The sequence below is a fragment of the Palaemon carinicauda genome, unplaced genomic scaffold, assembly GCF_036898095.1.
Source record: "Palaemon carinicauda isolate YSFRI2023 unplaced genomic scaffold, ASM3689809v2 scaffold492, whole genome shotgun sequence".
In the NCBI taxonomy this organism is placed as follows: domain Eukaryota; kingdom Metazoa; phylum Arthropoda; class Malacostraca; order Decapoda; family Palaemonidae; genus Palaemon; species Palaemon carinicauda.
Genome location: NW_027171753.1, coordinates 42860 through 54612, shown reverse-complemented (window position 1 = coordinate 54612; position 11753 = coordinate 42860). Strand labels below are relative to the sequence as shown.

Sequence of the window (11753 nt, the reverse complement as noted above, 5' to 3'; positions counted from 1 at the left end):
ACTGAATCTCTTCCCTGATCCCTCCTTTCTCGCTAAGAATGAGCTACCCACTAAAAGGTGGGGTCCCTGGAGAATCTGCCCTCTGAAGGAAGATGTCTCTCTATGTCCGGTAGAGTGTCTACGGGTTTATCTTCGTAGAACTTCAGACTTCAGGAGAGGTCAGCTCTTCAAAGGATAAACCTCTGGAACAAACTTATCCCTAAAACAACTGAGGCGAAGCTCACCTACTTTATTCGTAGAGCAGATCCTGACAGTACTTCCGCAGGTCAGGATCCGAGAAAGAATGCTTCATCACTGAACTCCTTTCAGTATATGGACTTTGAGCGTCTTCGTTCGTACACTGGATGGAAATCATCCAGAGTGTTTTACAAACACTATGCGAAAAATTTCCACGAGCTAAAGCACTATGTAGTGGCGGCAGGTAGTGTATTAAAACCTGCCCCCTAATTACTGTCATAAACAGTTAATCGCTTGGGACTTTGAATGTCCTCGCTCATATACTGGATGAAAAATATCCAGATTGCTCTAAAAACACTATGCTAAGCAAGTCCATGAACTGAAGCAGTATGTGGTGATGTCGGGTAGAGTATTTAACCTACCGTCTCTTTCTACGATGAACAGCTAATTGACTGGGACTGTCAATTAAAGGGAGAAGGGATCATCTCTCTTAGTATGACCTCCTTTGAATAAATGTTACCATGATGACACTAGCTCTGTTCAAAAATCCCAGGTAGGGAATTATACAGATAGCACTAGTTCCGTGTGTAGGTAGTACACAGTGTCGATAAAGGTAACTAGTGCAGGAATTATGAAGAGAAATTTTGTTATAAATTTTCTTCAATCTGAGTCTGGCATTCATCATTTCTTTCTTCCCAAGAAATGTATAATTCCGTTATCATGCTACATTCAGTTTACTTGCTAATTTACTTAGTCATTTATTGGAAATAGATGTCTATTAGAATGTAGTTGCGTCCTATTTCACCCGACAATCGCATGATTTAATAATCCAGAGTATGTACCCTTCATATATGGGTATGCTCACAAACAATGGATTTAAGAAACACTGTTAGGTATTTGGTAATATTCACAAACTACGAGACGGTTTGTTCATCCGGTGTATTCTTATGTTTGTCCATACAATATATGCTTACCTTGAGACTCCCCTTTTTCTACTGTCTAGAATGACTCTTCTCTGCAGGGGGCAGGAAGCACTAACATCGGATATGATTAGTTATAATGATAGATAACGGTAACATCATTTGTCTCGATTGATCCAAATGATCATAGAATGGTTGTCTCAAGGTTACGGTACTGATGAAATCCACAGATACATTGATGCTCTGGTAAACTTCCATCAGGATGACATGGATTGAGCCAAAAAAACATGCCGCCCCCCCTTACAACATTACTATCTTGCACAAGTACCACATCTCCAACTTTTACATTCCTCCTTGTTGTATGCCATTTCTGCCTGATTAACAATGATGGAACATAGTCTCGGTGCCACTTTTTCCAGAAGGATTCTATTATACTTTGTATAAACTTTAATCGCCTTTTGTGATCCCCATTTATATTGTACATCCCACTTGGACAGAAGCAAGTGGACCAACCAAGCAACAGATCATTGGGACAGAGGTATCCCCCCAACTCTAACCTAAATCCAGGTTTTGTGCCAATTGGTCTTTCATTCATCAGATTAACAATACCAAACCAAGCAGTTTGTAACTCTCCAAAATTCAACACAGAGTCTCCCACACTAATACAAAGACACCTTTTGACAGATTTGATCAGTGCTTTACTTGCCCCATTATACCAAGGTGGGTTACTAGACATATTAAAGATCCAAGTTACCCCTTCCTTTTCTCCAATGTTTTCTATTTTCTTGCTTGCTGATATCAACTGAGTTCCCTTATCTGAATATATAACTTTAGGAGCTTCTCGAATAGCAATAAACCTTTGAAATGTTGTCAGAAAATCATCAGTACTGTATCCTTCAGCCAAATCTAAGTGAACAGCTCTAGTAACTAAACAGTTAAATATAACACCAAAGGCTTTACCATGAGTTCTCCTTTTAACCGTGTCTCTTATTGTTAAGGGTCCAAACAAATCTATAGCTCTGTAATACAACGATGGAGCAGGTTTCATTCTTTTTATCCTCATTTGACCCATGCATTGGTCTTCTAACTTCCTTGTTAACTTCCTGCATGTCACACATTGATTTTTTATTGCCTTTATTATTTTTCTGGCCCCTGGAATCCAGAATTTTCTTAGTAATTTTGCCAAAGTAGTCTCTATGCCTGCATGGTCAACCCCATGTAGATATGATATATACAATCTAGTAACTGGATGATTTTCTGGTAGGGACATACAGTCTTCTCTATTCCAATTTTCCTTTAGCCACTTAGAAATTCTTTGTCCTACTACTATGACTCCATTCTTAAATGAATGTCCTAATCTTCTAAACCTCACTTTCCAATCAGCCATGTCCCTTTGCATCTCTCTAACCCACATTAGTTCTGCTTTAATAATTCCTTGAACTGTTGGTTCCCTCAGCATACCCTTAAAGGATCTGCATTTGAAAACATTCATTACCTTGCATGTGACTCTTAGTAGTTTGTAATAATAACTAAATCTATTAACATCAATCATGAGTATAAAATGGTTCTGACTTACTTTAGCAACAGCCATTTTGTTTGATAGGCCATTTTGAAATTGGTAATATTAGAAATTTTGGTCCTTTTTGCCAGGCAGAATTTTCACCATTTTTTTTTCTGGACTACATGGCATAGATATCATATCTGCAACATTTTGAATCGAATCAACCCTCCACCATTCCCTTGAATCAGTTTTTATTTGTATCTCCACAATACGTACAGCAACAAATGTGTTGAATCCATGGGACTCCTTTTGAAGTGGTGGTCTTACAATTGTCGAGTTAACTATGTGATAGACTGACTCAAACTCCCATGAAAACTCCTTTATTATAAGTTCTTTCATCCTAGCAGCTATGAGAGCACCACATAATTCCAGAAGAGGAGCAGACATTTGTTTCACTGGTGCAATCTTATTTTTCGCCATTATCAGGCTTGATTCAAGTTTATTATGACTGATTTGCCACCTCACATACGCACAAACCCCATATGCTTTCGTGCTACCATTAGAAAATATTACTAGGTTCGGCTTACCAAAAGTATTAGATGGCTTTAAGGATCTTCTAAAACTTAATGACTCCAGTCCATACAATTCTTTGAAAAACGCTTTCCATTCGTTCATCATGGAATCATCAAGTCGATCATCCCACTTGATTCCACAACCATTCGAGTTTCTTTTGGAAATCATGGATCTCATCAAGATCTTAGATTTGAGTAATACTGGTATAACCAACACTAATGGATCATACAACGATGCAATTTGACTCAATATCTTTCTGCGTGTTAATATTTCAAGAAATTTGTAATCAAATTCACCTATATCTAAATTTTGACCATTCCTAACCTTTCTTATTCTTGGTGTAAAGTTGAGTCCTACAGCAAAGGAAAAATGGTAATTCTAAACCTGAAATTTTCTCACTATTAAATTCTATTATTCTTATATTGCAGTTTTCATAATGCCCTCTGCCTATCCAGTGCTTTATTCTGAAACTTCCCTGCGACAATACCCTTTCAGTATCCTGTATCAATTTGAGTGCATTCTCAATGGCATCAGTAGAATACAGTATATAATCTACATATGTATTATTAACAATCATATCTTGCACATCCGGGGATTCCGTACCGAATTGTTCTACTGGATGTCTCAAAACTACCATAGCTATAGTATCACTGGGACCATCTATAAATGTTACTGTGGTATGAACATACTGATCAGGTGGCCTACTATCATCCAAGCGTGTGCCGACGATTCCGCGCAGGACAGTTCAGCGCCGACAGTTCAGCGCTGCCAATTCAGCGAATGACAATTCAGCTTAGAATCAATTCAGCGCATGACATTTTAGCACAACGATAAATCAGCACAAGGACAATTCAGTGCAAAAATGCACACACATTCACCCTTATCTTATTATTAGCATATAAAAATTATTATTATTATTATTATTATTATTATTATTATTATTATTATTATTATTATTATTATTACTGTTGTAATTCATGGTTGTTAACAATAACAACCACTGAATAAATAAAGAAAGTTATAGTACAAGCATAGGACGGTATATATTCCCTTTTCTGGAATACAGTTGTTTATAAAAATTTGCTTAGTTTAAACTGAAAAGCCAGCCTTATGTAGCCGATTTTATCGGAGAAAGGACGCGAGCATATTCTATTAAATGGATTTTGGTATCGTTTGGATAAAATGGAAAAGAGTCTTGGCGTTGTACACAAGACAGATGCAAAGGTCGAATCCATGTCAATGGAAACTTGTGGGAAGATGTAAAGGCCCATACTCATGTGCCTCAGCCAGCAGTATCAGCAATGAAGAAGATGGTTTCTGACCTATGTGAACGAGCCAGTGCATCTAATGATGTCCCAAGAAGAATCATTCAAGAAACTCAAGTCTCTTTGCCAGATGGAGCTACGGTTTTACTCCCTAAGTATACTTCATTACAACGGACTGTTCAGCGCCGACGAAATTGTATTACTTGAACATTTCCGTGTAACATACAGTGGAGAACATTTTTTATTGTACGATTCTGGAGTTGGAGATACCAATAGAATGTTTATCTCTTCGACTAGAAAAAATGCTGAACTCCTCAAAGAATAAAAAACTGGCTTGCAGATGGTACATTTAAGGTAGCTCCTCGCCTTTTCCTCCAAGCATAGAGTAAAGGATACTGAGAATAAGCTGGACACAACGATGGTAGAAAAAACCCAAAATAGCAAAGTACAGCTAAGGCAATAAAAACGCTTGTTAATGAGTATGGAAGTCGATTTCATAAGTTGAAATACTTACAAAATATAAGCTACCTCATTGAATTGCAGAAATAAATTAATTCATTTTTTTTTACATATACTGTATGTATTATCTTTAATATGTAAATTTAATAAATCTTTTATATCCCTTTTTATATATTATCAATAAAGTGTTAAAACTTTTGGCTGAATTTCCTTGTAGTTGCTTCCTTATGCTGACTTGTTACTGTGCTGAATTGTTCTTAGGCTGAATTGTCATTCACTGAACTGTGTGTGCCTTTTAGCGCCGAATAGTCCTTGTGCTGATTTGTCCTAGTATTGAATCGTCATGCTCTGAATTGATTCTAAGCTGAATTGTCATGCGCTGAATTGGCAGCGCTGAATTGTATGCGCTGAATTATCCAGTGCGGAATTGTCGGTGTACCCATCCAAGTCCCTCCATACAAATCTATGTGTATGTTCATCTAGTGTGCTGAGTTTTACAGTATGGTACATCTTTGCTATGTCGCCCACTATGGCTATATTATCTTACCTAAATCAACACAACACTCCCAGAAAACTGTTCAAAATATCAAGCCCCATAGCTCAAAAATCGTTTAACCTCTGTCCCATATAAGATGCTGAAGAATTGAAGACAGTGAACACTGGGGTTGAACTAGATTCTGGCTTCAACACCTCATAATGACGAATATAGTGAATTGGGCCGTTGTACTCTTGAATCTCCTCATTAGTTAATTTCCAAGCTACTGCCCTTCTAACCATATCTTCAATCTCTTTCTGATATTTCATTGCATACTCATTCCCAAGTTTCCTTAATCTATTCTCTGTTGTTCTTAACCTGGCATTTGCTACCTCTATGTTATTTTTCAATTGATTTGGATCTCTTATCCAAGGATACCTTACAAACCAGCATTTCTGTTTCTCATCACACGTTAATCCTTCCTCAATCAATTCCATTTCCTTTTCTTCTTTCAAACTTACATAATTGAGTCCAGGATAACCTCTGCACATACATTTGATACATTGTGGATTACACCTTTTTCCCATTTCTTTTATGGCAAACAATTTATCTAACTGATCCTTTAGATTTTCTGTTGGCTCAATAGTGATTTCATTCAAATTTACTGAACTTGTAGGTTTATGAATTCTCACAAACTCATGATTACTAGTATTAACTTGATTGGTAATTTCATTATGTCTACCACGTATGCTGAACCCAAACTGATTTTCTAGCAACTGGAGACCCTTATTTGTTTCAACCCCCTTGGCAATATTTCACAATAATTAGCACCAATGAGCATATCAATTTCTCCATGTGGGCGATTCAGCTCTAAGTTTGATATTGCCTCAAAAAGTTCAGATATCCTGGATAAGTCTACTTTCTTGATGTTGGCTGTTATTTCAATAATTCCAACAGCATTCACATTCCAAACCTTACCAGATTTATCAATTAATGGTACACAATATTCGTTGCTTGAGTGATATTCAACCTCATTGCCCACATTGATCATGGATAAATTTATATGCTTTCCACTTAAACCCAATTTCTTAGCCATCCTATTTTTTATCAATGAAATATCCGCTCCTGGATGCCACAATACATTAACAGGCATGTTCTTACTATTCACCATACTGATATTCAATAACTGCAAATCCCTTTTCTGGTATCGCTTTGTGATGATTGACAGAGTCTCAGACAGATTGCTGACAATGTCTTGGATAGATGGCCAACAGTGTTTCTAACACATAGCTGAGAGTGTCTCAGGCAGATCACCGACAGTGTTTCAATCGGATCACCAACTATGTCTCAGATCCTCGACAGTGTCTTGCACAGATCACTGACGCACTCTTGGAGAGAGCTGACAGTAGCTTTGCAGATCAGCATCTCGGAGAGATTGCCAACAGTGTCTCAGAGAGAGCTGACAGCATATTTGGCATATCGCTGACAGAGTTTCGGAGAGATCACTAATAGTATATCAGAGATATCATTCATAATGTCTCTGACTGATAGCTGACAGTGTCCGGGAGATATTGCCAACAGAGTCTTTGACAGATCGCCAACAATGACTCAGACAAATTGTCGACAGTGACTCATACACATCCCTGATAGGGTCTTGGAGTAATTGTCATAATGGTCTGTGAGATATTGCTAACAATTTTTATGATAGATCTCCGACCAGGTTTCTGACAGATTGCCAATAGTATCTAACACGGATAGCTGAGAGTTTTTTGGAAAGATCGCCAACAGCTTCTAAGTCAGAATGCTGACAGTGTCTCCAATAGATCACTGATAAGGTCTTAGACTGGATACCGTTATTTTGTTGGACATATCACCAACAGTGTTTCTGACAGATCGCCAATAGCGTTTCTGAGAGATCGCCAACAGTGTCTAAGATGGTTGGCTGACAGAGTCTCCGACATATGGCCAACAGTGTCTCAGACTGATTGCTGATATGGTCTCAGAGTGTTTCTGATAGATCACTTAGAGTGTCTAGGAGAGATCCCTGACAGTGCCCCACACAGTACACTGAGAGGATCTTGGATAGATTGCCAATGGCATCTCGGATGGATTATCCGACATTGTCTCACATAGTTTACTAACAGTATACCGTACTGATCGGCGAGTGTCTAGGACAGGTCACCTTGAGTTTTTCAGACACATCGCCGACAATGTCTCAGATGGATGGCTGACAGTGTCTCTGACATATCGCTGACAGTGTCTTGGACTGATCACCGACACAGTCTTGGAGAGAGCTGAGAGGTATCATTGAAGATCAGTGTCTCGGAGAGATCGTCGACAGTGTCTCAGAGAGAGCTGATAGTATCTTTCACAGATCGCTGACAGTGACTTGGAGATATCACTGACAGTATCTCAGAGATATCGCTGACAGTGTCTCTGACTGATAGCCGACAGTGTCCAGGAGAGATTGCTGACAGAGTCTCTAACAGATTACCAGCAGTGTCTCGGAAAAATTGTTGATAGTTTCTCAGATGAATCCCAGCTAGTGTCTCGGACATATAGCTGATAGGGTCTCTGCGTGATTGCCGAATTTGTCTTGGAGAGATCGCATACATTGTTTCCGACTGATTCCCGACTGTGTTTTTGACAGATTGTCAACAGTATCTAAGACGGATAGCTGACAGTTTCTCGAAAAGATCGCCAACAGTGTCTTAGAGGGATTGCTAACAGTGTCTCAAACATATTGCTGATAGGGTCTCGGACTGATTACCGATGCTGTCTCGGAGATATAACCAACAGTGTTTCTGATAGATCGCCAATAGTGTAGCAGACAGATTGCCAATAGTGTCTAAGACAGATCGACGAAAGTGTCTCCGAAAGATTGCCGATAGTGTTTTGGACTGATTGCCGACAAGGTCTCAGAGTGTTTCCGATAGATTGATGATACTATCTAAGAGAGATCCCTTACAGTGTCTCACACACATTGCTGAGAGGGTCTTGGATAGAATGCCAACAGCATCTCAGGTGGATCATCCGACATTGTCTCACTCACATCACTAACAGTTTCTCGGATTGATCGGCAATAGTGTCTAGGACAGGTCACCATGAGTGCCTCGAACAGATAGCCGACAGTACCTTAAATGGAGAGTTGACAATGATTCGGACATATCACAAACAGTGTCATAGACAGATCGCTGATAGTGTCTTGGACATATTGCTGACAGTATCTTGGAAATATCACTGACAGTGTCTCAGTTATAGGGCTGACAGTGTCTTAGATCGCTGACAGTGTCTTGGAGAGATAATTCAATGTATCTCTGATAGATCGCCGATAGTGTATCTGACAGATCACCGACAATATCTCGGACAGATCGCCGACAGTATTTCGGACATCTCGTCGAAAGTGTCTTAGACGGATTGCCGATAGTGTTTTAGACAGTGTGTCAGACAGAATGCCAACATTGTCTAAGACAGATCGCAGAAAGTGTCTCCTAAAGATTGTCGATAATGTCTTGGACTGATTGCTGATAGGGTCTCAGAGTATTTCTGATAGATTACTGATACTATCTAAGAGAGATCCCTGACAGTATCTCACACATATTGTTGAGAGGGTTTTGTGTGGAATGCCAACAGCATCTCAGATGAATCGTCATACATTGTCTCAAACAGATCACTAATAGTTTCTCGGACGTATCGGTGATAGTGTCTAGGACAGGTCACCTTGAGTGCCTCGGACAGATAGCCGACAGTATCTTAAATGGAGGGTTGATATTGATTCGGACTTATCAAAACAGTGTCATGGACAGATCGCTGATAGTGTCTTAGACAGATTGCTGGCAGTATCTTGGAAATATCTCCGACAGTGTCTCAGATCCCTGACAATGTCTTGGAGAGATCATTTAATGTATCTCTGACAGATCGCTGATAGTGTGTCTGATAGATCACCGACAGTATCTCGGATAGATCACCGACAGTATCTTGGACATCTCGTCGAAAGTGTCTCAGACGGACTGTCGATAGTGTTTTATACAGATTGCTATCAGCGTATTGCACTGATAGCCGTCAGTGTCTCTGGCTGGTCCCGACAATGTCTCGGACAGATCGCCGGCAGTGTCTTGGACAGATCGTTTGCAGTGTCTCGTAAAGATTGCACACAGGGTGTCTAAAATCACTGATAGTATCTCATACAGATCTCACTCGGTATCTCAGACAGATCGCTGTCAGTATCTCTTACATATTGCCGATAGTGTTTAAGGCGGACCGCTGACAGTGTCTCGTACAGACCACTGACAGTGTATTGGACAGGTCACCGATATTGTCTCCAACAACTGGATAGGGAGGTTCTTCATCACCTTGGTGCTTACAAGAGTGTCTCCAGATTTATAGGCCAGCTCATGAAAAAGTTCCACGATACATATAACTTTAGAATTAAGACAAATAGGATATTCAAGTACCTATAACACCAGAAGTACTTTGAAAGAGAAAATTAAAGTTGATAATGAAACTTAATGTTAGCAAGAATCCTTTTATAATAATTGATTAAGTTCTAAATATGGGACTACTATTTTTAAGTATACATATAACCTTCACGGTCCTTAGATTCAACTAAATATGGGATCCTTTTGTATCATGTTACCTTATAATATAGATTTTAAAGATTTATGGCAGTGCATCCTTATTCTTTATTAATTTTTTCCGAAAAGTTTATGTTTAAATAATAACAAAGAGGAAATTGACTAACTGAACCAATAAAACATATCAGTCGAATAACAATAGCCTCTTAAACGAGAAGAGAATATTGTGCTCCAAGACAATCAAATGTACTATATTAATTACAATAATAAAGCAACATTGCAAAAAATAGATTGGGAGTCAATAGAAAATGAAAGTTACTCTATAGAAATTCATTCCTATTTGCTTGACTACGATGAGTATGATTATTTTTCCACTCTTCATAATTTTATGTATCCCTTTACATATTTATATATTCATGAAAAGAGAGAGAGAGAGAGAGAGAGAGAGAGAGAGAGAGAGAGAGAGAGAGAGAGAGAGAGAGAGAGAGAGAGAGAGAGAGAGAGAGATCACATATCGATGAACTTATTAGCTTTCTTTTTCACCTACAACAAGCAGTAGTGGAGCTGGAAATTATTGAAAATTATTTATCACCTCATTATATTCTTTAATGTTTATTAAAAGTAATAAATCGTTTATTTCACCATTATATCACATAATTTGACTTTGAATTAGTGATAAATCGTTGAATACCTGACAACTTTGAACGAAACGATCTTTACCTAGGCAGGACGTATACATCTCAGGAAAATAATTCTCTTCAAGAGAATTGGAGCTCTAAACTATATGATCATGTTTTACTCCTGTGATGGTGATAATGTGTACACACACACAAACACACACACACACACACACACACACACACATATATATATATATATATATATATATATATATATATATATATATATATATATATATATATATATATATATATATATATATATATATATCATCATCTTCTCCTCCTACGCCTATCATCCCAAAGGGCTTCGGTTAGATTTAAGCAGTCGTCTCTGACTCGAGTTTTCAATTCAATACTTCTCAATTCATTATCTCTTACTTCGAGCTTTATAGCCCTAGGCCATGTAGTCCTGGGTCATCCAATTCTTTCAGTGCCTTGCAAAGCCCAGTTAAACGATTGGTGAACTAATCTCTCTTGGGGAGTGTGAAGAGCATGCTCAAGCTATCTCCATCTACCCCTCATCGTCATGATCTCATCCACATATGGTACTTGAGTCTTCTTCTTCCCAGCTGGTTCCCATTTTTATATGGGGTCGCCGTTGCGGATGAGCCGTTTTCATCTTTTTCTATTCTGCGCTTCTGTCTCATCAATCCCCTTCTCCTGTAAGTCTCCTCTCACAGAGTCCTTCCATCTCTTTCTTGGTCTCCCTTTTCTTCTTCTTCCTTGAACCTCCATCTCCATAGTATGTCTCCCAACGTGGTCCTCATCTCTCCTCACCAGGTGTCCATACCATCTCAGCCTCCCTTCTTGCACTTTCTTTGATATTTCCACCACCTTTATCGACCCCCTTATGCAGTCATTTTTTATCAGATCCTCTCTTGTCACCACAGACATCCACCTAAGCATTCTTATTTCTGCCACATCCATCTTCTTCTCCTCTGTCTTCCTCATGCTTGCTGTTTCTGTTCCATACAGCATTGCTGTTCTTACCACTGTCTTATGAAATTTTCCTTTTAATCTCAGTGGTATTCTTTTGTCACAAAGAACTCCTGAGGCTGCTCTCCAGTTGTTCCAGCCTGCCTGTACGCGATGTTTAACTTCATCTTCCATACCTCCTCCAGCATTA

The 11753-nt window shown here is 38.8% G+C and overlaps 1 protein-coding gene across 1 annotated transcript; it reads right to left on the bottom strand.

Annotated features, from left to right (window-relative positions):
- Positions 1–1281: 1281 nt before the first annotated feature.
- LOC137637014 (uncharacterized) lies at positions 1282–2145 on the bottom strand. Its single transcript, XM_068369329.1, has one exon. It carries the CDS (start codon positions 2143–2145, stop codon positions 1282–1284), a length of 864 nt encoding a protein of 287 aa, XP_068225430.1.
- Between the last annotated feature and the right edge of the window lie 9608 nt (positions 2146–11753).

Bases quoted from the DNA above. Each gene is read 5' to 3' on its own strand.
- LOC137637014 (XM_068369329.1), bottom strand. From the start codon at position 2,145: ATGAAACCTGCTCCATCGTTGTATTACAGAGCTATAGATTTGTTTGGA.